This window comes from Brassica oleracea, chromosome C4 (genome assembly GCF_000695525.1).
Source record: "Brassica oleracea var. oleracea cultivar TO1000 chromosome C4, BOL, whole genome shotgun sequence".
Taxonomy (NCBI): Eukaryota; Viridiplantae; Streptophyta; class Magnoliopsida; order Brassicales; family Brassicaceae; genus Brassica; species Brassica oleracea.
This window is the reverse complement of record NC_027751.1, coordinates 2,451,511-2,477,761: the sequence shown is the minus strand read 5'-3', so window position 1 is coordinate 2,477,761 and position 26,251 is coordinate 2,451,511. Positions and strand designations below refer to the sequence as shown.

The 26,251-nt window shown below is 34.5% G+C and overlaps 3 protein-coding genes and 1 long non-coding RNA gene across 8 annotated transcripts; 3 read left to right on the top strand and 1 right to left on the bottom strand.

Moving 5' to 3' along the window:
- The first annotated feature begins 2,411 nt into the window (after positions 1-2,411).
- Positions 2,412-6,586, top strand: LOC106337069 (tetratricopeptide repeat protein 7B-like). 5 transcript variants are annotated; one of them, XM_013776096.1, is made up of 7 exons: positions 2,412-2,588; positions 2,743-2,866; positions 3,402-3,686; positions 3,766-4,024; positions 4,167-5,377; positions 5,814-5,961; positions 6,046-6,586. In XM_013776096.1, exons 3-7 carry the CDS (start codon positions 3,507-3,509, stop codon positions 6,372-6,374), a joined length of 2,127 nt encoding a protein of 708 aa, XP_013631550.1. In that variant the 5' UTR covers positions 2,412-2,588; positions 2,743-2,866; positions 3,402-3,506; the 3' UTR covers positions 6,375-6,586. The 5 variants fall into 5 exon arrangements, with proteins under 5 accessions (XP_013631550.1, XP_013631548.1, XP_013631549.1 ...); XM_013776094.1 differs by having other exon boundaries at positions 2,580-2,666; XM_013776095.1 differs by lacking the exon at positions 2,412-2,588 and adding an exon at positions 2,592-2,666 and having other exon boundaries at positions 2,739-2,866.
- A 251-nt stretch (positions 6,587-6,837) lies between these two features.
- LOC106336574 (probable polyamine oxidase 2) lies at positions 6,838-10,297 on the bottom strand. Its single transcript, XM_013775432.1, has 7 exons — positions 9,843-10,297; positions 9,342-9,457; positions 9,157-9,245; positions 8,963-9,076; positions 8,794-8,881; positions 8,410-8,696; positions 6,838-7,781 (listed from the first exon to the last, which is right to left on the bottom strand). The coding sequence occupies exons 1-7, from the start codon at positions 9,880-9,882 to the stop codon at positions 7,043-7,045; spliced, it is 1,473 nt and encodes a 490-aa protein (XP_013630886.1). The 5' UTR covers positions 9,883-10,297; the 3' UTR covers positions 6,838-7,042.
- A 6,199-nt stretch (positions 10,298-16,496) lies between these two features.
- On the top strand, positions 16,497-17,780 carry LOC106337838 (uncharacterized protein At3g43530-like). The gene is made up of 4 exons (XM_013776947.1): positions 16,497-16,887; positions 17,136-17,365; positions 17,471-17,602; positions 17,673-17,780. The coding sequence occupies exons 1-4, from the start codon at positions 16,497-16,499 to the stop codon at positions 17,778-17,780; spliced, it is 861 nt and encodes a 286-aa protein (XP_013632401.1).
- A 4,972-nt stretch (positions 17,781-22,752) lies between these two features.
- Positions 22,753-24,398, top strand: LOC106340571. The gene is made up of 5 exons (XR_001269454.1): positions 22,753-22,910; positions 22,994-23,139; positions 23,217-23,385; positions 23,516-23,783; positions 23,955-24,398. It is a non-coding gene; the product is annotated as an uncharacterized LOC106340571 (long non-coding RNA).
- Positions 24,399-26,251: the final 1,853 nt, after the last annotated feature.

Here is a 26,251-nt window from a genome sequence, read left to right as displayed (position 1 = left end):
GAAAATATATGGGATCCAGAACTATTTTTCTACAGCCTTTGAAATGAAGAGTTTTGACTCTTGATGATTACTCTGAGTTTGGTTAATCTATGATATATGGATTTACTAAATGTACTTTACTTAACCTGCTATTGGTTTCTTTATTACATCTTGCTGAAAACATATTCATACATTTTATATCGGTGTTTTGTTATGCAAAATTGAAGCCTGTATATGACACTACATTTGTTTAGCTTAAAGGAAGTGCATTATGATACTGTTTACTTTACAGTCAGGAAAAAGAAGTGCAACCATACAACCTCAAAGGAGATGAGGAACGACTAATGCAGAGGTGGATGAATGGGTGAAGACTACAGTTATAACTTCATTAAGAAATTGATGTTGAGCTTTTTGTTATCACATACAAGTTGGGAACGTCCAATTGACGGTATGGTGAAGTGCAACTATGATACTGCTTCCAATACTAACGATGGATGTGTTTTACGTGATCGTCTTGACTGGGGGTCATCTCTTTTAGGGATGGCATGACCGAATTTAGAGGCAGAAGCAATGGTACCAAGCGCATGCTTATGAGATCATGGATGTAAGCAACAATACCAAATGGTGGGCCTCGAAAAATAGTTTACAGAATTCATTTGTCTTGCTTTTTGTTCTCTCAATCACATAGGACATGATAGCATATTTGCACCAGATAATTTTTCCAGATTATCATCTATCATAAATCAAGTTAACAAAACTAATCGATGGGCCATATAGACCTATTAGTTTTCAGTCGTAATAGTATTATATTTTTTTTATTTTTAAATTATGTATTGTAAATTATAAGATAAGAAATTAAACATGGCTGATTTGAATATAAGTATTAAAACTAAAGTTTCGTTTAATAATATTAGAAATTTGAATTTCTATCATTATTTAAGTTTTATATTCTAATATTTTTAACATTATTTTTATAACATATTTTTGTAAACAGTCACAAACCATTTGACATCTTTAATCTTGAATGAGACCATCTTCTCTTTTTTTTTTGGACAAATAGACCATCTTCTCTTTATTTCCATGTTACGAGTTTAATCTTGCAAAATTCACCTATATTAAATGACGTACACTTCTTCTATGGCAAAGCTGTTACTGTTACTATTAACTACATGGAATTGATTTAGTGAAAAAACTAATGGAATCATTAATTTGATTTGTCACAAAAAGTCAGTGCATCAGATAGTTTTTGAAATTCAAATAATATACAAACATATGAAATAAATTACTCTAAATTGTTATAAAATAAATAGTAACGTGTTAACTAAAAGATAACTTAAATTATATCCCCAAACTAAAACTGAATATTTACTCTCAAAATTTTAGTGATACAATTAATTAAAAATAAATCAAACTATTAAATTAAAACAGTTTGTTTTATGGGCTAAAGAGGAGTAACAATTTTGGAACAAAAAAAATTAGGTTATTGTTTATTTTAATATTTGATGACTACAAGTGTTTTGGATCAAAAAAGTTCAAATACTATTACAATAATATTTTTCATATATTAAAATAGTGTACAAATTAATAATTAACACCACTTTAAATAAGAACTGATTAGAAAAAGTTACAAAAATCTAATATGAGACAAAATGATAAAGAACAATGTGAAGTTCTTCAATTCAAGAAATCGCAATGAAAAAAATTAAAGTTATCATCTGTTTTATTATCTTTTACATTCTATGATTTATAAGAAAAATACTGTAAAAAATTCAAATATAAAAATACTATAAAATTTTATACTACACACGCGGAAAAAAGGATCTAGCGTAATTTAAAAGGAAATGCATATGGCTTTAATACTCTTCTCATTTTTATATTTATAGAAAAAATCCAACAAGAAGGTGCTACTTTATTATTGGCAAAAGCTAAAGATAAGAAGAAAACTCCCATAATCGGTGTTTGGTATGTGTCCGCGTTATATCTGCGTTGCGTTTGTGTGTGAGGCCATCTTCTTATAAGTCGATCCAGTTATGATTTATGAACATATGTGTATTTTTTACCAAAAAAACATGTGTATTCTTGCTTTCAAAAAAGAAAACATAGGAGGTGGTTTCTATATTAAACAGAGAAAAGGAACGTTGAGTTATTAACAGTCGTCGAAGTTGTTGATGGACTTGCCTATCTGTTATTATGGACAAGATTTTTTAATTGGTTCGTTTTCGAATAATTTTTAGCGATAGAAGAATTACTAATGATGACTAGCTTTCATTTTTTTGAAACACTTTTTTTTTTTTTTTTGAAACACTAATGACTAGCTTTCATATGAGATACATTTGACACTTGAAACCAAAAAAAACTTTCGTATGAAACTGTCCTTCGTTTTCTTATTTCTTACCGCGCGGGATTAGGCTCTAATTAACCTTTCTAATGGGTTGGGCCATCTGGAAGCAAACAGCCCAATTAACATCTCTACCTCTTACAGAACTAACCGACGAAAGGACACATATACCCCTAATGAACAAACGGAATTGCACAAAAATAATAAGTTTTTTCAGACAGCACAAGGTGTCTGTCTCTCTCCGTTCACGTTCTGCAAACAACGGAACCACGTACGGCTCCCAAAGACTCCGTTCGTTCGGACACACAAACAGTCTTTGTAATAATATTAATTTAATAAAGATCAAAACGTACGGTGAGAAAAAAAAAGTTTCCTCCCTTTCTCTCAATTTTTTTTTTAATTGTTTCGTCTCCTTCGTCAGACAGATTCACATTTCATAATTCACGGTGCTCAGATCCGATTCCTCGCTCGCTAGTGTACCAGCTTCTTCTCCTTTTGCATCGTTGATTCGATCTGCTTTCCTCCGGAACATGAAGCGAATGATCGTAGGTACGGTATTTTTATTTTATTTTTCTCGAAATGAGATTATTTAAATATCCACTAGATTCAATTTCGCATCATTGGTTTAGTTTATTGAAGCAATGGCATTGACAGATTTGTTTACCCACATTGCATTTCTTTTGTTTGAATTTTGGAATCAACATTGTTCTTTTGATTTCAGACGAGAATTGAAAAAAAAAAAATCATCGAATTGTTTTTTTTTCTAAAACAAGAAAATTCATAGAATATAACAGATCAAAGGAATGTAGTCTCAAACTGTGTAAGGTAATGTTACTCCTAAGTGAAAACCAAACCAAAAAAATAAGTCAAAAAGATGACAAAGTTGAAGACTTTTTGTTTGTTTGTTTTTTTTGTCTTTGAAGCTTCCATTTTTGTGGGTCCTTTTGAGACAATGATGATTTGCACAACAATGTTTTCCTTAGAAATGTTTCTTCTCCTCTTTACAAAGGAAACTGCGTTGACTTCAACTCAATGATTGTGTTAGATTTTCGAAATGAGTTGTTTATTTTTTTTTCCAATGCAGTTGCTAGTTATGGTGGATTGATGTTTGAAGCACTAAAAGGATAGAGAGGGAGAGAGAGAGAAAGTGACAGGAGGACGGTTTTAGTCTAATACAAAGGGGTGAACAATGCTTGGTGATCAATCTTCAGAGCTTAGCGAGAGCAACGGCGAAAATGAGAGTCCTACTCTGCGGCTTTGCGCAAATGGAGCCTGCATGAAAACAACTGAAGTCGAAGCAAAGCTTGATGAAGGAAACATCCAAGACGCTGAATCTTCTTTAAGAGAAGGCTTATCACTCAACTCCGAGGTTTGGTTTGCTTTGTTTCTCATCTCCCAAACATATTCATGAATCCAAGAAAAGGACTCAATCTTTTCACTTGTTACAGGAAGCAAGAGCACTTCTTGGAAGACTAGAGTACCAAAGAGGCAATGTAGAAGGCGCGCTCCGCGTCTTTGAAGGCATTGACCTTCAAGCAGCCATCCAGCGGTTGCAGGTCTCTGCTCCTCCCCCTGAGAAACCGTCTACTAAGAAGAAAGTTCCTCGTGAACCGCCGCAGCAATCGGCTTCACAGCATGCTGCTAGCTTAGTTCTTGAAGCTATCTACTTGAAAGCCAAATCCCTTCAAAAGCTTGGGAGAACAACAGGTAAAAAAAAAACCTCTTGATCTTGGTAACATTTTGTAGGAAAAGGACTCAGAGGTCTCTACTCCCGGTTTTGGGCCTGGGGATTACGGGCTTTGGCCCAAGTATTCAAAAAATAATATCTGAATCTTTCTTTTATGTGCAGAGGCTGCACAAGAATGCAAAAGTGTTCTTGACTCCGTTGAGAAGATCTTTCAGCAAGGGATACCAGATGCTCAAGTAGACACAAGGCTTCAAGAAACCGTCAGCCACGCCGTGGAGCTACTCCCAGCTCTATGGAAAGAGTCTGGTGACTATCAAGAAGCGATATCAGCTTACAGACGCGCGCTCTTAAGCCAATGGAATCTAGACAACGAATCTTGCGCAAGGGTTCAGAAAGACTTCGCAGTCTTTCTTCTCCACTCAGGAGTCGAAGCGAGTCCACCGAGTCTAGGCTCTCAGGTGGAAGGCTCCTACGTGCCTAGGAACAACTTGGAAGAAGCCATTCTCCTTCTGATGATTCTTCTCAAGAAGTTCAACCAAGGGAAAGCCAAATGGGACCCGTCTGTGATCGAACACTTAACCTTTGGGTTATCTTTATGCAGCCAGACGTCTGTTCTCGCCAAGCAGCTTGAAGAAGTGATGCCTGGCGTGTTCAGCCGCGTTGAGCGTTGGAACTGTTTAGCTCTTTGCTATAGCGCGGCTGGTCAAACCAGCGCGGCGGTTAACCTTCTCAGAAAGTCTCTCCATAAGCACGAGCGGCCTGATGACCTCGTGGCGCTTCTGTTAGCTTCTAAGCTTTGCAGCGAAGAGCCTTCTTTAGCTGGTGAAGGTGCGGGTTACGCGCAGAGAGCTGTGAACAATGCTCAAGGGATGGATGAGCATTTGAAGGGAGTTGGTTTCAGGATGTTGGGACTTTGCCTTGGGAAGCAAGCGAAAGTCCCCACGTCGGATTTCGAAAGGTCTCGGCTTCAGTCAGAGTCTTTGAAGGCGTTAGATGGAGCTATAGCGTTTGAGCATAACAATCCTGATTTGATATTTGAGTTGGGTGTTCAGTACGCTGAGCAGAGGAACTTGAAAGCTGCGTCAAGGTACGCTAAGGAGTTTATAGATGCGACGGGAGGGTCCGTGTTGAAAGGATGGAGGTTTTTGGCGCTTGTTCTGTCTGCTCAGCAAAGGTTCTCTGAAGCTGAGGTTGTGACTGATGCTGCGTTGGATGAAACAGCAAAGTGGGATCAAGGACCTTTGTTGAGACTTAAGGCAAAGCTGAAGATCTCTCAGTCGAATCCGACGGAAGCTGTTGAGACTTACCGTTACCTTCTGGCTTTGGTTCAAGCGCAGAGGAAGTCCTTCGGACCACTCAGAACTCTTTCTCAGGTTTGTTAAATCTCTTTTGTTTCCTGTTCTTTTGAGATCATCATTGCCTAAGGATTTGAACCGAACCATCCGAACCGGACCAAAAATTTCGGTTTAGTTCGGTGGGATTTTGAAATGATTCGGTTTATCTGAAATTAACCAAAGTAAACAAACCGTACTAACCGAATTTAACCAAAAATATCCGAGTTTTTAAGAAAAATAAATCGAAATCTAACCAAATCCTAAAAATTCTGTTATTTTCGTTTAAAATTTTAAAAACCATAATTAACCAAAAACAAACCAAACAGAAACTATTTTTTCAGTTTACCTCGGTGGAATTGTTGCCGAACTGAACTAACCGAAACCACCTATAATACCCGACCCGAATAAACTGAAGTATTTGAAACCGCAGGGCTAATCAAAACCTTTTCTTTAACGCCTTGTAAACCAATAACAGATGGAAGAAGACAAAGTGAATGAGTTTGAAGTATGGCATGGCTTAGCTTATCTTTACTCAAGCCTTTCACATTGGAACGACGTAGAAGTCTGTCTGAAGAAAGCAGGCGAGCTGAAACAGTACTCTGCTTCAATGCTGCATACAGAAGGCAGGAACAAGAACCAGAACACACTTTTTAACTAATCTCTTAACATCCGTTTGTATTAATATGCTCATTTTTGGTAATGATCAGGTCGAATGTGGGAAGGAAGAAAGGAGTTCAAGCCAGCGTTAGCAGCTTTCTTGGACGGCTTATTACTAGACGAATCATCGGTTCCATGCAAAGTAGCTGTTGGAGCGTTGTTGTCTGAAAGAGGGAAAGAACATCAACCAACACTTCCGGTGGCGAGAAGCTTGCTGTCTGATGCGTTGAGGATTGATCCGACTAACAGAAAAGCTTGGTATTACTTAGGGTTGGTTCATAAGTACGATGGACGTATAGCTGATGCTACTGATTGCTTTCAAGCTGCTTCAATGCTTGAAGAATCTGATCCTATTGAAAGCTTCTCAACTATTCTTTAATATCATTCCACAAACTCATTACTACAAATATTTAATATTTACATGTTCATTTTTGTTTCTTTCATCATCTTCTGTAAAAAAATTACATCTTAATTTCTTCAAGCTTATATGATTTCGAGTTTTGTAAAATAATCCACTCGTTTATTTTTCCTTCAATGTTTCAGACTTATCCATGTAAATTAAAAAATCATTTAATTTTGTATTTTTTCTACAAAAACATCGTTAATTATACGCCTAACTATATTTCAACAAATAAAAAATAGACAACAAAATATAAAACGTCATGTATATAATATGTAAAGTTCATTTGAAATATAACATGTAAACAAAAAAAAAAATATTCTAAGACATTATTTACTTAAAAACAGAGGGAGTATCAATTTTTCAATTTTAAGTTGAGTTTACGACATCAAATCTTTGTAAAATTAGCGCAAATATACTTTTTATGTCAAAAGAAAATAAGTTCATCCTCAAAGAGGAGCTTCATATAAATATATAGTGTTCAAATTATTGAATAAAACATTGAAAAAAGTTTAAGACAATCCAACACTAGAAGAGTTACTGTTTTCTCCCATCAAGACAACACATCACTTCATGTTTTTTTCTAGTATTCAATAGGAATAAAGCAGAACAGATTGCAAGAGACTGATGATAACAATGGTTGGAATTTAGAGACGAGATATAAGAAGAGGAACAGAAGCAGGTCCTTCTTCACCCATCACAGGCTGAAACAGATCCAACTCACCATACCTCTCCAGCACACGCATCCTACAATCCTCCCCCGCCATCAATCCAGTCGAATACGCCCCGTGAACCGACCCCGGGAAGCTCGAGCTCGTCGCTTCACCGGCAAAGAATAAGTTATCCACCGGCACCCTAAGCCTCTCATACAAATCATGAGGCTTCCCCACGATATCATAGCTATAAGACCCCAACGAGTTCACATCAGACCCCCACCTCGAGACTAGACATTGCACCGGAGGTAACGCGTCAGGAAGAATCCTCTGGAGCTGCAAGACGGCGAAATTCGCAGCCGCTTCATCGGACATCTTCTCGATGTCCTTGGCGAGCTGGCCAGCCGGCATGTAGACGAGAACTGGATGACCTGTGGCCTTGTGGAGGTTGAGAAAATAGCTGCAGCCGTATGAGGTTTCTGCGACTACGCCTAGGAACTCTACTTTTGGCCAGAAGACTTTTTCGAAGTGGAGGATGATCTTGTTCTCGATTCCTACTCCGAGGTCGTTGATCGCTTCTTGTTTCCACTCTGGTAGCTTTGGTTCGAACGTTATGGTTCCGGATTTTAAGACACCGAGAGGAACAGCGATCACTGCAGCGTCTGCAACAAATGTTTCACCGTTCTCTGTTGTTACTTTTACTCCGTTGTACCGTCTAACGATCTTAGTAACCCTGAGAAGCAAAGAAAACAAATGTTATGACTACTAACAATGTTCTAAAAATTGGACTTAGCCGAAACGATTTTTTTTAAATCCCATTTATGCAACTCAAATCGGTTTAAACAGTTTCAAATTGGATAAATCAAATTAAATTGATCAAAATTTGTTAAATTGAGCAATAATACCAGTGCAAATCCACAAACTTGTCTAGTTTTTTTTTTGGATATATAGTTGTTTTTAATTCATCAAAACAATTTTATAATTAAACCCAAAAACTAAAATATCTAATGTAAAGAAGCTAGTTCCTACAAGATTTTCTGAACATTGACTACTAATAATGTTCTAAAAATTGGACTTAGCCGAAACAATATTTTAAAAATCTGATTTATGCAACTCAAATCAGTTTAAACCATTTCAAACTGGATAAATCGAATTAAATTGAGCAATAATATCAGTGCAAATCCACAAACTTGTCTAGTTTTTTTTTGTATATATAATATTTTTTTAGTTCATCGAAATAATTTTATAATTAAACCCAAAAACTAAAATATCTAATGTAAAGAGGCTAGTTACCACAAGATTTTCTGAACATTGACTAACTAATAAAGCCCTAAACAAATGCCAAAACACTTGAAGCTTACCTATGGCCTAGTCGAATGTCAATCCCTTTGGCTAAAGTATTGATGACAGGACGGTAACCTCTGACCATAAGACCGTGTCCACCAGGAAGCAACTCCTCCTGGTCCCAACACTTTGCAGAGATGGTGTCAGCATCGGCTGCAAACCAGCCTTCCATGCGGCATAAGTACCACTGGAGTACATTGTGTGCAAGCCCCTCTAACCTCAACTCCGGTTTCCTTGAAAACACAATTGAGAAAGCCTGAGATATTGACATGTCTGCGTCCTGCTCATCCCTCACTTTATTGATCTGCATTTGCGAAAGAAGAGTCTAGTCAAGTATAAATACTAACACAACAATCATAATTAAAAAAAAAAAAAAGCAAATGAATGTTAAGGACACATACCTCTTCTAGAATCTGCTCAAAAGTTATGCCAACATTTGTTACCAACTCTTGAGGAACTTGATTGCCATCCATATCAAACAGAGCATAGCTGCAAAAAAAAAAAAAGCGAATAAGGAAACAAAAAGAAACAGAGAATCAAGATTAGGCATATCCAATTTGTTATACATACCTTTCAAGATCATGATCATACAAGACCGAGTTGTCACCACTAGTACGATACAAGGGCAATCCTAGTCTCCCAATCACTGGTGCCAGAGGATTCTCTTTGCACACTCCGTGCAGCCTGTGACAAAACGATGCTGCAGCAGTTAGCAAGGGTAACCCAAAAAAAAATCAACCAACAACAAGATGAAAGACATTTACCATGAAGCACCAAGATCAACAGGAAAACCGAAGGAGTAATCAGTGTGAACTCGTCCGCCAATCCTATCACGAGACTCCAGCACCATAACCTACAAAAACACAGCACAATCGTGAGAAAGTGATGATGATCATAAACTGCAATACAGCACTCCAGGAGATTCATAAGAAGATCACTATACACAAACCTGAAAGGAAGCATCTTGAAGAGTGCGAGCAGCTGAGATTCCAGCAAAACCACCTCCGATCACTATCACAGAAGGTGACCTTGTCTTCATTCTCCCACCAGCTGAAAAGCAATTAGCTGTGATAATATATATAAATGAATCAACAACCGTTCAACTCCGATAAAAGTAAAAAAAAAAAATAACCAAAGAATAACACTTGTGACAATTCTTCTCTCCTTCTCCCAAGTTTTCATGTCTTTAGGAAACACAGGTAACACCTAACCATCGTCAAAACATGACCAGAAAATAAAACTAAAACTAACGAATTCATTTAAGCCCACACATGACAAATACAGCCAAATAAGAAAGACACCACAAAGGAATCAAATTACCGACAGCACAAATCAACAAAACAAAAACTTAAATCTTTATTACAGAACCCAATTACACAGTTCATAATCCTGATGAGAAAAATAACAATAGTAACAGAATAACCGACAAAGGGTGAAAGAAAGAAAATACCTCTACGCATTTGACGATCAGAGTTTTTCCTCGACTCCATGATTTTTTTTTTATTTTCAATTGATCAAACAATTACGATTAGAATTACTATTAAGATTATTATTACTACTATTAGAACAAGGAAGCTGGGGAGAAAAGTGAAGGATGAAGATGAGGAGACAAGTCGTAAAGTGGCTCGAAATCAATGACGATGAAAAGATCAGGCCTCCAAACAAATTCATGCGATTTCTTTGATTGTTTTCACTTTTTGCCTACTGAATCCAACGTTTGATCTACGACGATCGGATATGCGTAATCTCAAGCGAAACAATAGAGAAATCCCAGAAACTTGAATGAGAGAGAGAGACGAGGTTAGATAAATTGGTAAGAGAGAGGGAGAGAGAAAAAGAGAGTTCTAGAGAGAGAGAAGACAAACGGAGTCCAGGGGAATTGTCGGCTTCGAATCTCTTAAAGTCAGGAAAAAGTAGGTTGGGTTTGCTTTATATAACCGAAAAAAGCCCATGCTTTTAATTATTTTTAAAATGTAACTTATAAAATTTAATATTTATCAAAATCCCTATACTAATATACTTTTAATGATAACCAGATCCACAACCGTTCATTTTTTTCTATTTATATACTAAAATGTTTTAATTTATATAGCAAAATTTACCAATAACTTAACGTAATTTAGTGTTATATATTATGTAATTCTATAATAGCTATGTTTACGTGGCTTATATATTATTACTATAAATTTTGTAATTTTGTAACAAAAATTATTTTGAAAACTTTATTATGTAACAATATTATTTTACATACTTTTTATTTTAAATTTATAGGAAAGCAAATTAAATTGGATCTATATAGTAGAAAATATATTTTTTGAGATACTGTAAAGAATTTCTTTTAAGAAAAACTATAATACATTGTACTTCAAAATATGTTTGTAGTAAATATCATATTTGAGAAATACACTAAGTTGGATAAAATATCTTCTTTTAATTTGAAATAGAAATGAATATTTCTAACAAAATCTTTGTAAATTTTATTTTTGAAAATTAATCAGTTTAGATTGTTATTATCAAAGAATATATAATTATAATACTTTATATAATTTTACATTTTCATATATAAATCAAAACTAAAATAAATTTTAATTTCTAATTATAGTTTATGATAACTAAAATTAAAATTAATTACTTTTGGACATAAAATTTAAACTGATTCCCAAAATATTTTAAAAATATTTTTTAGAACTTTCTTAAAAAATATTTATTGTTATTCAATTAAAAATATAAATATTATAATTAATTCATGTAAAAATTGATAAAAATTTAAAGAATTGTTCAAATGAAAAAATCACGCATGAAAAATTCATCACTACACTATTCATCGATACATGTTTGTTAACACAACATATATATAAATATTGATACATGTATAATGTATAACATAATTAATAATAATAACACTTATTATGAAAATACAATAGTGTTAGGATTTTAATATTTGATTTGATTTTATTATTTGCATGGTGAAATTCTAACATTATTTTATTTGCATAATAAATGTTAATTGTTATTATTATTAATTAGATCATATGCAGGTATTAACTCTAGAATAATTAAATGTTATTATTATTGAGTAGATTATAAATGGTTATATGCAACTATAATTATATATTGATGGAATAAATATATTTTTGAAATTATCCATTATTAATAATATTTTGATGGAATAAAAAGATAATTAAATATCTTGCTAGGATATTGTTATGAAAATACAAAAAAAATAATGTAAGCAATTTTCTAAGGATGGTCCATTTAAAACATCACACATAAAAGAAGTCTTTTAACAGTATAGTTTTTTTCCTTTATTACTGATTGTTATCTATTAAATTAAATATAAAATTATTTAACAAAACTTTAATTTTTTCTATTGAATATTTAACCAAATTAATGTTTAAATATTAAACAAAAGAATTGCTAACTAGTGCTACTATAATTAGTAATGATATGTATAAAGTATTGATAATGATAGATTGTTGACGTCGCTGCTAAAGTTTTATAATATTTTATAATGTTTTAAAATTGTCAAAATTAGCCAAAATATGATAAAAGATAATAAGCCTGCATATGTAAATTATCTGATTATTTTCATAACTAAAGTGCACACCGACCAATATTACTGAATTACAGCCGCTAACAATTGATTTTTTTGTGTGTAAGTTATGAAGTTGAAAATATAATATTGTTCTTAATTCTGCACGTTTTATAAGTTACCAACTTATCAATCAAGTGGTCCAAAAGAGAGCTTGTCTTGTGGAAGCATACATTCAAAATCACAAACAAATAATAAGCATTTTTATACTGTTAGAAAATATAACACACAAAAGAAAATTTCTAGATGTTTCTAGCTAATTATAGCTATGGGTGTTGACAAAAAAAAATTATAGCTATGAGTTTGGTTAGAAATGAATACAAAACCTTTATACAGTAATCTAGCCACTGTTGAATGTTTCAAAACTTCAAACATGATAATACAAAAAAACATATCAAAACAGTTTGCCATATTCACTAGTATGTGATTTTTTCTCCAAAGTTTTTCAGGTGAAAAACCTATAGATTTGTGTTTCATATTAATCCACCGGATGGAGCCATATTGAAAGGTTTGAATAAACGAAAGTCATCTACAAAACTGACATGGGAAAATTGATTTCCAATGCACCTTTTGTACTTAATATCTACTTTTCTTATGATTCATATACAAAGTATCAATGGTATAGTTGAGGTATATAAGATGGCAACGGATGCTTAGATCGTTTTTAAGACTTGTGTATATGAAACTTGATACAAGTTTGTCTTGTAAACTTTGTGGGAGAAACGAGTTAAGCGATTTCTAAACATATCAAATCATATGATTTATCCAGCTAACATATTTCGAATAGACGAAAATATCTAAGATATTTCACTCAATTATTGTTAGAATGGATTCTGACGGGTGAAGCACATAACTAAAAACTTAAAAATGTTCACATTTTGACAAATAACAGATGACTTTTCATTGGAAAATTGCTCCTTCACATGTGTCTTGCCTTTTCCATCTCTATATAATTGAACAAACAAACAATATAACTCTGACATCATAGAAGATTAATAATTTATCAAACTCAAGCCATATCTCTATTAATATGTACTTCTTCGAACTAGTCTGCTAGATAATGATCTTGTGTTTCTTAGGGGAACACAGACCAAAATTAATGGAATCCTAGGTTCTTTGATCGAAATTGAAATGTAAGATATGATAATGAGGGAAATCAAGAAAATAATTCAAGTTTTAAAAATATTTTCATCTAGCTTCTTAGACAAAAAATATTTTCATCTAGCTTCTTAGACAAATTCGTATTTACAAATTCGTATTTACGATTTATTTCTCAAATGTATCCCATATATATTAATAGAGAAACATTTAAAAAATTATAACATGTAGTTTGTACTAACTAAAAAAATGTCATGATGAGTTGTCATATAATTGAAATGCTAATTTTGCTTAAGTGGCGGCTTGAGAATCAATTGAAAATTTTGTTAGTCCAAAACTAAATTGTTAGGAAATGTTATAATATATAGTATGTCCATTATGAACCATTCATTTATCAAATTGAAATTATTATATATTATTTCTTTAAATAAAACCTACGGAATTATCTAACGTGATTAAGATATATATGTTAATTAATGATTTTAAATAATAAAAGATTTGCTAGCAATATGTATATTTTCTATCATTTTTGTTTAATTATTTATTATTAAAATAAATTACACAATTACATTAATCATATAATAAAAATTTAGATTTTTTTTTGTATATGTTGTATTTTGAATTTTTCAAAACGAGTATAAATTACTAAAACTGTTAAAACTCTCACATAAAATTTTGTGATCATGGTTTAAATTTTTTTCTATAATAAGATACAATGATTATAAAATCATATGAATAAATAATTTTATTTTAATAGGTGTTTATGTTAATATATATATATTTCATATCGTTTAAATTAAACTATACATCATATGAAAATACATACTTATATGTTGATATTTGCGTTGAACATATATTGAAAAGTTAATATTTTAATTTTGAAATCTTCATTGTTTTTTAAAATGATTATAAATTATTGAAACCACTAAACATTCCATATTTAAAAAAATTCGTTGGTGTAAAATTTTGTTATACAAATATCAAATAATCATAAACTCATATGAGTAGAAACCTCATTTAATAAATATACATATTAAAAGTATACTGTTTATCTATGTTAATATCATTTAAATTTAATTATATATAATATACGATAGATAAGATTAAAATCATTTAAATTTGATTATATATCATATATGATAGATAAGATTGATTGTTTTGATTTATTTACCCTAAAATGACTGCGAATAAACAAGAGCGGTCGTTTGATTTATATGCACACGCCAATTTATTACATAAGTAACTGATTTCTTAGTTATTTAATATATAATTATTATTTTATTATTTCATAATATGCAGAAAAACATAAAATAAGTAATAAATATAAAATATGTATTCTGCACAAGACGCGGATCTTAACATAAGTATGTATTTATTTAATAATTTTAAATTTTAAACATTTTTTTAAATTTCAAGCAAAAACAAAATAACGAAATGAGAATAAACTCAAAAATCAATATTTATATCGATAAATAACCAAAATGAAAAAGTGACACAAAAATAAGAAAAATATTGAAAATAGATAGGATTGACACGTGAACGTAAATTTCTCATAACCATGATTAACTTTTAAATTGTTAAATCATCATATAAAACCGAGATGATATAGTTTCATAGTAACCAAATAGTAAGCCTAAAATTCTTCTGCCTAAACTTTAGATTCTTATGTGATAAGTGATTTTTTGACCTAAAATATTTTTAAAAATGAGATCAACTTATCAGTAAACAAATTATGTAATTAACAAAAAAATGTCAAAAAAATTAATTCGATCAAGAATAGAAATTTTATTTTTCCAAACGATATTTCTTAAGTTATTTTCATATAAATTCACCGCGCGGTCTTTTCTTTTCCTAGTTAGACAATAAACCGCATACCAAACATGTATTGTACCTTTTAGGCATACCAAACAGAAAATAACGTTTTAGTTATGCTCATAACGTTATATATAAATACAGAAAAGGAAGTGGCCCAACAGCAACAACTAGAAAATACACGTGCTTCATTTCAAATGCATCTGCCCCAAGTGTGTTAGAAAATACATTCAAATGAATGTGTGTTTTAAGTAGGACTATTAGCTTATACATTATTTTCTGAATGGAAAGAATTACATATCATCTGCTGTGTTATCCTATTTCTGGTCTGGTAATCGATCACTGTCTAGTCTCTCTACTAGTTTGTCGGAGTTTATTCTCAGAAGCCCCTAGGACCTTCGAAAAATTCTAACTTCTCCCATCATTAAAATATAATTTGTTTTCTATTTTTCTTAAATACGAAAACGTGTTAAATACTTCTATAACTCTAACTAAATCAGATAATTACATAATCGAACCACCCAAACCCGACCCACTCAAACACATACGGGTATAACCCAGTTCATAAACTTAAATGATGCGTTTCAGTTTCTTCTCTCCTCTCTCCCTTTCTCTCGTGTTCTCCCCCCTCTCATTTTGATTCTCAGAAACGACGACAAATAGACTCTTGTCTTCTCTCCAACAAAAACCCTAAATCGAGACTCATCGTTTCTTCTCCTTTCTTCTTCTTCCTCTATTTTAATCAAGACTCTCGAATCGACATTCTTCATCTTTGTAAGTTATTTCTTAACCTTGATTTCGTCTTGTTTGATATTTATGTCAGATAAAAATTAGGAGAAATTGGAGATTAATTTGAGTGAATGAATTGTTTTGAGATTACATAAAGTAATTATTCTGGATTGTGCATAAATGTGTGTTGTTTGTGTTATTTTTGGATGTTCAGAGGAAGGAGATAATGGCAGGCAAGCGTGAAAGAAAAAACCTGACTCAGAAGAAAAGTGGGAACTCCACAAGAGCCCGAGAAAACGTTGCTCCTGTTGTAGAAGAGCATGTGGAAGAGCAATCCGACGGGAATAATAGTGATGATCTCTCTCCTGATCTGTGTGAACCCTCTGAGGTATAATATTCTTTTGGTTTTACTAGAAAAGGAAAAATAAAAATCATGGTGAAGTTTTATTGATGTTGCTACTGCATATAAAGTAATTGAGTTGTTTTGATTAACATTTTGCACAAGAAATAAAGGGTCGGAAAAGAAAAAATCCATCTAGTATACCCGGTGGAGTCTCCACTAGAACTAGAGCTAGAAAGGCGGTCTCAGATGGGAATGAGCAGGTTGGAGAAAATGTAGTCCATGAAGAGAGTACTCGAGTGAGAGAAAAGACTGCAGTTTCGCTCTCACTTGATTCTGAAAGTGAAGACATGTCTGTTGCGCAAGTCTTCGTAAACTCTGTGCTCTTGAAATAAAATTCAAGGGGCTGTGGTGGTTGCCTTGCCTGCAATCATAATATATATATATATATATATATATTATGATTGCAGGCAAGGCAACCACCACAGCCCCTTGAATTTTATTTCAAGAGCACAGAGTTTACGAAGACTTGCATGATTCAAACCAAGTGCTCTGTGAAGGACACATTCGACGTGATTAAGAAGCTTAAGGAGGAGGTTAAATGGTTCACAAGCCATCCTCAGTTTCGTCATTTCTTCCACATGCCTTCTGAAAAATACTTGAAGCTCCAAGCAATGTGGATGTTACTGATGCGCACCATTCGTACTGAAGAAGAAGAAGATGTTGCATGGTTTACTGTGAATGGTGTGCCCATCCGCTATTCTATGAGGGAGCATGCCCTCATCTCTGGTTTAGACTGCCATGAGTATCTGAGGAAGTATTTGAAGCTCGAGGGTACAAAGTTTGTGGATTATTACTTTGGTGGACTAAAGAAGATCACCATAACAGATGTGGAGCAAAAGTTGTTGTCTATGAAGACGGCATGTAATGATAGATTGAAGATGGTTGTTTTGTTCTTCCTTGGTCGGGTTATCAGAGGACATGCAAAGGATACCGGACCAGTAGACCTGTTCATCTTAAGGATTTTGGAAGATTTGGAAGCTTGCAAAACATTTCCTTGGGGTCGTCTAACATTTGAGGATGCAATAAATAACATCAAGCATATGATGGAGCTTTTGAAGGATGAAGTGCACCCGGCATGCGGCTTTCCTGGATTTTTAATTTTGTTACAGGTAAAGCATTGTTCTTCCTTGGTCGGGTTATCAGAGGACAGGCAAAGGATTCCGGACCAGTAGACCCGTTCATCTTAAGGATCGTGGAAGATTTGGATGTTTGCAGAACATTTCCATGGGGTCGTTTGACATTTGAAGATGCAATAAAGAACATTAAGCATATGATGGAGCTTCTGAAGGGTGAAGTGCACCCGGCATGCGGCTTTCCTGGATTCATAATTCCATTAGAGGTAAAGCATACAATCTAGTCAAATATGAGTTGTTTTATAACCGTAAATCTGACAGCGTGACAATATTTGGGTAGGTTTTGGCTTTTGAGTGTATTTCTAAGCTAGAAAAAAAGATTTAGACTCTCTGCAGACAGCCCCTGTGAAGATTGTCCTAGGATGTGCAAGAGCCGGTTTACCAAGAGTAGCAGGAAGGGTTATCCTTTAGAAGATATATATGCTGCTCTTGGAAAAACAAAGGTATATGTATATATACTTTTTAGTAGAAACTAGAAGAATATAAACTGATCTTACTGATTGTTTTTTCCAGGTTATTAACAGTGTGTTGGTTCCAACTCTGGGTGAGGAAACTCTGTTGGCTCGCATCATTGATGAGGAGCCAGAGTGTAATCCTGAGGGTAGCGCAAGTGATACATAGAACCACTGGTTAGTTGTGAAGAAGAAGAAAATTTGGTGGAAAGAACTTTATGAGCAAGATACTGGTGCACGAGTGTTTACAAAGCAGAAAGACAAAGAAAAGGTGACGTTTGTATAAGGAGGTTTATCTTCCAATTCTGGTTTGGAGTCGAGTTTAAATGGTCTGGAAGAGAGGATTTTAGCGTTTATGGATAAAGGATTTTCTGGTGTTTTGTCATCGGTGGGGCCAAAGTTGGAAGTTATGGACTGGAGGATGAGTAAACTTGAAAGGAACCAACGACTGTTGAGAAGCAGGGCTAAGAAAATAGAAGATAGGTTAACTTCTATTGAGAGCAAAGGAAATGAGGCTGAGGAGAACAATTATGGTGAAGATATGGATTTTGAACAGTGGGATAATATGGATTGTGGTAGACTTGAAGGGTTGGATAAAACAGCTGCTGAGGAAAATTATTTTGATAGAGCTAAAGGAAAAGATAAAGACACTGGTGAGGAAGAAAATGAAGAGAACATGACAGATAAAAAAGAATAGGCTGAACAAGAGACTGAGTAAGAGGCTGAGCAAGAGCAAAAGGCTGAGCAAGAGGCTGAGGAAGAGCAAGGGAAAGGGGTCCAAGAGAAGCAGCAGCCGCGTGAAGATGGTGAGAAAGAGGCTGAGGAAGAGCAAGAGAAAGAGGTCCAAGATGGTGATAAAGAAGCTGAGAAAGAACCCAAGGAAACTCCTACACCACCACGTGGTAGGACTAAGGCAGTAGCCGCAAGGAAACTAGTCCATACACCACCAGAGAAATTTTTTCAGTTTGTGAGACCCAGTGAGGAAGAGGAACTCGCAAGGTTGAAGGAGAGATGTGTAGTACAAGCTGAAAAATTGTGGAAGCAAATTGAGGAAGACGAAAAAATTATGGAAAGTCCCGATGAGGAAGAAGTATAAAAACCACAAGAAAATACTGAAGAAAGTGATGAGAATCCTATGGAGAGTCCCGCTGGGGGAGAAGTAGAAAAGCCACAAGAAAATACTGAAGAAAGTGATGAGAATCCTGTGGAGAGTCTCGCTGAGGAAGAAGTAGAAAAGACACAAGAAAATGCTGAGGAATTAGTAGAAGAACCTGAAAAAATAGTGGAAGAGGTGGAAAAAACCATCGAGGAAGAAGCCACACATGTGATATACACTGAATAAAAAAAGCAAAGCTGGTACATGGTTGTTTACAAAGGCAGTGAGGAGGAAAGTCCGACCAAGGAAGCAGCCACACCTGCAAAAAAGAAAGCTAAAGATGAGAAAAAGAAAGTTGATGGTGCACCTAAGAAGAGAGGCAGGCCGAAGAAGACTGCTGTTACATTGAAGCCATGTACGCCGCTGCCGAAGAAGAGAAAAGGTGAACCATCACGGTGGGTGCAGTCTCCTTTCACTGAGGGAAAGACTGATGAGCTAGAAGTGCAAAGAAGAAGCTTAAAACAAAAGCCTAAAATGTTTATGTTATGTATGTATTATTCAAGTTAGGATATTATGTTTCTGCCTAAAATGCTTCTCTTGAACTTGTTAGGATGTTATGTTTCTGCTTTTGGATGTTATGTTATGTTTCTGGTTGTGGTATATTTTTGGAAAACAGGTGTGGTAACTCGAAATTACAAGGAAAACTTTGCTAAAAAATTTGGAAAAATACTTCAAAATTTTGGAAAAATACTTTAATTGACAAAATAATTAAAAATTGTTTACATGTAAAATGCAACCCACATGTAAAACATGCATGGATAAAAAGTGCACATGTAAAACGTGCAGCTGTCATATATTTTGATATTATATTTTGATTACACTTAGTAATTTTTGGTAAGCTTCAAGGACTTAGTAATATTACCTTAAACATAGTAATATTTTGAGAATTTTTACGTTTATCTAGTAAAACCATGAGAAAATGTGTTTTTTACCAGTAAAAGGGGCAGAGGGAGTGGCAGAGGAAGTACTTTCAGTGCTCTAACTAGAGCTAACTTCATAATCCAGAGGAAGTACTTTCAGTGCTCTAACTTCTTCTGGTATAACCCAATCAGACATATGAAGAACATGACATATTGTCATGTGATAAGCCAAAGCCCATACCTTAACCTAGTGCATTCACAATGAGGACTTTCCTCATCGCGCTGAACCCTTCTATGCTAGCTCCCAAGGCAAAAAACAGATACTTAAATTTGTTGGCCTCATCCACTACCACACGAGTTACAGTGTCAGGATTCGTCTTTTCGAGCATGTACATGTAACTGTGTAATAAAGAAAAGCTCTCTTCTGGAGTTCCTCGCACTTGATTAGCAGCTTGTCTTCTTCCTCTTCCTACAATGAACCAAATTGATCAGAGTATTGGGAACTGGTGTGTCAAAACTACCGGGATAATCTTGAGCCAACATAGCCGCAACGATTTGTGGTGTGCCTCTCCTTCTATTAGACAGCGTTCTTGTCGTAACAACAGAACATGTATGCTGCTTGATGTAACTTCTAACCGTCCAACGATCTGAGTTCACTAGCTTTGCAACTCGCACAAACCACTTGCAGCCGTCTTTCGCTCCTCGGCATTTTATCACATACCTCACTCTGTCCGACTTAATTATGTCATACTCAAAACATTTCTGATGAGAAGTCGTCTGAATATGAACTTATGCCTCCTCCTTAGATCTAAATTCTTGGTTTATAACCAAATCCATACCATCATCCCGAGTCTTATAAACAACAGGTGTGACTTCAACTGATGGTTTTACTTATATATCTCCAAACACATGCTCATCTCTTTCGGTTAAATTCTCATGCATCTCAACGTCTTCGTAGAACATGAGCACACCATCATTACCATCTTTCTCAGTACCATATTCATCAGTACCATATTCACCACCACCCTCTGTATCAGGAGCCTCTCTATCAGTAGCCTCTCTATCAGTAGAATCTCTATCAGTAGTTTCTCTATCGGATAGACCGGCATAGGCATCAGTTTCATCATTATCTTCTGAAAGTTGCACTTCTTCATTCGTTTTGTATATATCATTGATGAACTCCACATGTAGAACACTTATACACTGCTCATGATTTACTTGCAGTAAATATCCAGACACGTCTTCATCATTCCAGATATATGATGGCTTGTTCGAATTCAACACCATTGGGAAGTAACTAATCCTCGCTTCAATCTTAGATTCATCTACCTTTATCTTTCTGAAAATACGCTCAACCAAACAAGTGTATGTCACCTCCTCCACTGATTTTTTCAACACAATCGTGTGAATTTCATCTTCTCCTTCACCATCTCCCGATATCCATTTTATTTCAGCCCCATCCTTCATATAATATCCCCCGTAATCAAAACAAATGATTGATCAATGCGGATTTTGCATTTTTTCTGAAATAAAATGGAATTATCATAAAAATTATCAATATTAAGGCAAAGATTTCATTCTCACGTCCTACAGTCTTCTCTTACTAATACTAGTTCTTTCAAATCTACAAACATAGTAATATCCGTAATACTAGTAGAATTTGTAAACATAGTAATATCAGTAATACCAGTAAAACCATTTTTTCTTAGTAAAACTAGTTATCTTTGTAATACCCAGAAATTATCCTTCCACTAACTAATAAACTTTTAAAAACGAATTTGTTCGGATATTTACTCTATCCTAATGAGATTAAAAGAAATTAAACAAATAAAAATCATCAAAAACAGACTTAAATATATAACTCCATCCAAAACTCATAAACATAGTTTCATGAAACCTTACATTTTTAACATTACCCATCATATACACTACATTTAAATGATATTTTTTTAAACATTTAATCGAAAGTACATAAAATATACCTAAAATCAATTAACACAGTATTCAAAATCGTCTTTAAAATCTCTGTTTTTTCATGAAATCTTATATTTTAAACATTACCCTTGATATACACTATATTTAAATGATATTTCTTAAAAAGATTCATCAAAAACGGATTTTAAATACCTGTTTTAGAAGCTTCAAAATCGCCTATGGAGAGTGAAGAAGAAGAGTTGTACGTACGAGGAGCAGTGGAAGAGTAAAGACATGTGAAACCATCTCCAATTTTATTGGTTAAAGTTGTTTGTGGGCCATGATGGTGGTTGATTTATTTAATTCAAAATATAAATGTTTATGAGGTGGATGATATATAATAAATAAATGGAAGGTCAGTTTAAGGTTTCAAATCCAAAATGATATTGAAAATAGAGTGGAGATACGAAGAATAGATATTTCCAATAAAGCGTCTGAGGATAAAGTCGCTAGTTTGTCATCAATATTTAAGAAAGGCTGACTACTGATTTTTATAATGTGTTGAGGCACTGGGGGCCCAAGTGATGTGTTTAACGAAAGGCCCAACAAAATAAACAAGACTCAACCACACTTTAGTAGGCAGTGTGAGTTTGACAAAAAAAAAAAGAGTAGGCAGTGTGAAACCATGAGGAAGTGGCGGCTGCCTGTTCGACTGTTACTCTTTAGGTTGCACCGATCTATTTAAATATGTATACACCAATTACCAACGTTTCTTAGTTTTAGTTTCTAGTTTTGATTGTTGCTTACTTTTGCTTTTGTCGGAATATGAACATACCTTTTATAGAAACCTGATTACCGACAGATCCCATTCAATGTTTCTCTCTTTACATGTGCAAGAAATTCAAAAAAGTTATGGAGTTGAAAATTTGGAAATTATGTTCTTTGACTTCTTTCTTATTTGAAAAGTTCTAATTTATTTTTATCATCCCGAGAAGATTGGACTCGTAGCAATATTGTTGTAGGCAACTTTTATTTACTTGTTTTTATTGAATTTTTATGATGATATTCAACAGTCATATTATGGACTTTGAATGTTATATTAGATATTTAGATAAAATGTTGCCACTTACCCATTTGGCAATAGAGCTAAGAGCATTATTAACGGGGTCTTCTAAATCCGTCTCTTAATATTTTTAGAATTAAAAAAAAAAATAGCAATTATCTCAAACTACGTCTCTTGATCAAACAAAAGAAGAGACGGTTTCTTCTTGCTCTCTCTATCGCGAAGAAGGAAGAAAGAAGGAGAAGCCATAGCAGGAGTAGGACTTTTCCGATGTAAACTCTTCATCTCCTTTCCTCTGCGATCCAGGTAAGTCCGGTTTAGCATTCAGGACAAGAAAGTTTTGGCCTTTTTTGTTTGGAAGATTGATTTTTTTTTGTTTGTTTTTGTAGAGAAGGGGAATTTGTGTTTGTATGGACATCCGAGTGAGTTGTGGGAAGTGAATGAAACCCCAATTCTTCCTCTGGATTCAATTCGATTTCTTCGTAATCCGCCATGGATGCTCAACGAGCTCTGTTGGACGAACTTATGGGCGCAGGTGAGTTGTTTTTCAAATAGCAATCAATCTAGTAGATTTCGTGTTTGAATCAGCCAGTTAAGAAACCAATTTTGCAGCTCGTAATCTGACGGACGAAGAGAGAAGAGGATTCAAGGAGATTAAGTGGGATGACAGAGAGGTCTGCGCATTCTACATGGTTCGATTTTGTCCTCACGACCTCTTCGTCAACACCAAAAGCGATCTTGGTGCTTGCTTGAGGATTCATGATCCCAAGCTCAAAGAGAGGTGAGACTCGATTCGAATACTCCACTATATTGATTTGATTTCGTGACTTTTCCGAATCTGAATCGTTTCTTGTTAGATTGGAATCTCAATCAGTCTAAGTTTTGGTGTTTTTTGGCTTTGGTTATTTCAGAGATGTTGGAACAGAGGAGGAGGCTCGGCTCTGTTGAAAAATGTGGAGAGAATGGAGTCGGACATAATAGCGGGATGCTTTTGCAACGCGGCGCAGGTGATTGGGATGAAGTGTTTGGTGACGGCGGTGGAGGTGAGAGAAGCGTCGGTGAGAGAAGCTGCGATGCATCTGGGGAGAACAGAGAAGATACTTGAGATTGTGGACAGGAGATGCATGCCTGCTTTGTCTCATCACGAAGTGGCGAAGATTGATGAGTGGACATAAATTGGTGCGTTATACTCTCCTATTACTTTTCTTAATTCTAATTGGTTTCTTCTCTAGGCTGCTAAGATTTGAAAGGCTAAAGAGTTTAGGTTTCATTGTTTGATAAGATACAAACATTCTCTGCTTTGTACTTCACTTAAAGTTTCGTGCTATTGACTGATTTGTCCAATTGCAGAAGATATATCTCCTCCTCTGCCCGAAGCAGACAAAGACGGTGGCGTTATTGTTACAGAGAGTTCAACTCCCATTGCAGAGGCAGCTTCTGATGGTTTCAGCTCCATGTCTGTGGTAAGGCAGTTGAATCAGTTTCAAGTTTATTGAATGCTTGAACTTGTGTTTACAAAGTGAATGGTAACGGAGTGTAGTACCTACGGCAACATATGATTCGCACGTTCAGCCTAGCAACGAGATAAAATTAATTTGAACTTGAATTGCCATAACTGAACAAAACGCTTTGTAAGACCTTAGTCATGTGCTGAGTCTCAGTCCATCATTTTCTTGGCTTTATTCTCATGCTTTTCTAGGCCTTTGATATCATCACGTTCAAAGCTACACTTCATATCGTTTCCTGTTTTTGAATACATTCAAAACTTGTATGTTTTTGTAAGAACTGTCTTAGAAACTTATATAAATGAAACTAGTATTACTTAAGAAAAAGTTTAAGAAAAAATTTAAGTTTAATAAGAAAAATCAAATTAAATTTTTTTTTTAAGAACTCTTAAATAAGAGACTTGCAATGGAACACGTAAATTTTCGGGTCTCTTAATCCAGTTTATTAATTCATTTTTACAATTAAAAAATATTAAAAAAGAAATAAGAGATGTCTCTAGCATAATAGTGTTCTAAGTTACGGTCTCTCCTTTACTTCGAATCTTGATAACCTAGAGGCTAGAACGAACGAAACAATCTGTTCAACGCATCACTACAAGTCTACAATACAAACCAATCCGTAGTATTCGTAATTTTAATGTCCTGATCTGTGGATAGAATCGTTGAAAACAATACAGCATCATTATTATATATATATGACATCTACTTTTATATCTTTTGAATTAATAACCAATACGCAGATATTCTTTTTAAAATGATTTTTATAGCGGTCTGCCAAATTGGCGGAGGGAATATATTTAAATCTCGAAATAACATTAGTGTTTTCGCTCGATCGGTTAGCATTATTGATGTAAGAATACGTATATTAGCTTTTAGATATAAAAACCTGTATGGTTCGTACTACACTTTGGACTATTCTACGTACTCGTAAGCTTAAATGGAGTACGGGCTACTGAAAAATGAGACCGGGTATACGTCATTTTACGTCATGTATGCTCTACTACATACGTTCTACCAGTTTCTTAACTTCCATTGTCCCGATAGGAAACTATATAATATAAGAGTTATTTGGTTATGAGTTATGACCCCTGTTCTAAAACGCACCCACGACGACCGCTTAATCGCCGCTTAAACGTGAATCGGTAAGCTATCGTGGCGTTTTGCCTCAATTCATCCAAAAACTCGGATTCTTCACAAAAAATTCAATTTTTCTAAATTGCAAGCTCAAAATCATAAGTTTCGTTGTGAATCTATCATAACTAGGCATAAACATCAGAAAAATCAGTGTAAACGCGGAAGAATCGTGAAAAAAAAGGTTGAAAACCCATAAATTAGGGCTCTTGTGCGACTGGTAAAAGGAAGAAGACGAGGGTGTATTGGTAAATAGGTATTCATTAAAGAAAAGGTTGAAAAAATAACAAAAGAAACCCTACTTCGGTTTGAACCCGCGTCCCATCTAGCCTTGGGCATTCGGATATCCTTTCGGGTTCGGGTCGGATCTTTCGGGTATCAGATTTTTCGGATTTTGAAAAATTGTCCCATTCGGATATTCTAAAAACTCGGGTCGGGTTCGAGTCGGATCCACTCGGTTCCGGGTGGGTATGGATATGAAAAAAAAAGTCCGAAAAATATCGGATGTCCATTTGATGTTAAGAGTTTTCAAAGCTCCTAAGACAAATGTTGTAGTATAAATGATTGTCGAACCAGTTCTGAGAGATGAGAAAGCACCGAGAATGCAAGTAATCACTTAATCTAAGTGCAACCAATGGTTTTAAAAAGGGTTTTTACACTACAAATAACTAAAAGGAATAACTAAATGATACTTTCTTAACTATGGGAAAAGAGAACTCATGGGTATAGGGATTAGACCTCGGGTGATCAAGTTTCGAACTAAGGATGACAAACGATCAACCAAACTATCAACCTTAAGCTTAGACACAATCCTAAACAAACTCTATGTCTAGATGAATGTTCATTTACTAACACAATCCAAGCATCAAATGTCTTTGGTTGAATAATATGAAAGTAATCATAACTAACAAGTCCAATGGCTATCTTAGCACCTCTAACAACAAATGTCTTTGGCAAAGTATGCTAAAAGCTAGGAAGAGTTGTCTCGGGCATTTCCTCGAACACCTTTCG

Coding starts and splice junctions, on each gene's coding strand:
- LOC106337069 (XM_013776096.1), top strand. CDS start 3,507: ATGCTTGGTGATCAATCTTCAGAGCTTAGCGAGAGCAACGGCGAAAAT. Junction 3,687..3,765: donor GCTTATCACTCAACTCCGAG/GTTTGGTTTGCT, acceptor CACTTGTTACAG/GAAGCAAGAGCACTTCTTGG. Junction 5,378..5,813: donor CACTCAGAACTCTTTCTCAG/GTTTGTTAAATC, acceptor AACCAATAACAG/ATGGAAGAAGACAAAGTGAA.
- LOC106336574 (XM_013775432.1), bottom strand. CDS start 9,882: ATGGAGTCGAGGAAAAACTCTGATCGTCAAATGCGTAGAG. Junction 9,458..9,842: donor TGATCGTCAAATGCGTAGAG/GTATTTTCTTTC, acceptor ATATTATCACAG/CTAATTGCTTTTCAGCTGGT. Junction 7,782..8,409: donor GACATTCGACTAGGCCATAG/GTAAGCTTCAAG, acceptor TTTGCTTCTCAG/GGTTACTAAGATCGTTAGAC.
- LOC106337838 (XM_013776947.1), top strand. CDS start 16,497: ATGATTCAAACCAAGTGCTCTGTGAAGGACACATTCGACGTGATTAAG. Junction 17,366..17,470: donor GATTCATAATTCCATTAGAG/GTAAAGCATACA, acceptor TTTCTAAGCTAG/AAAAAAAGATTTAGACTCTC. Junction 17,603..17,672: donor CTGCTCTTGGAAAAACAAAG/GTATATGTATAT, acceptor TGTTTTTTCCAG/GTTATTAACAGTGTGTTGGT.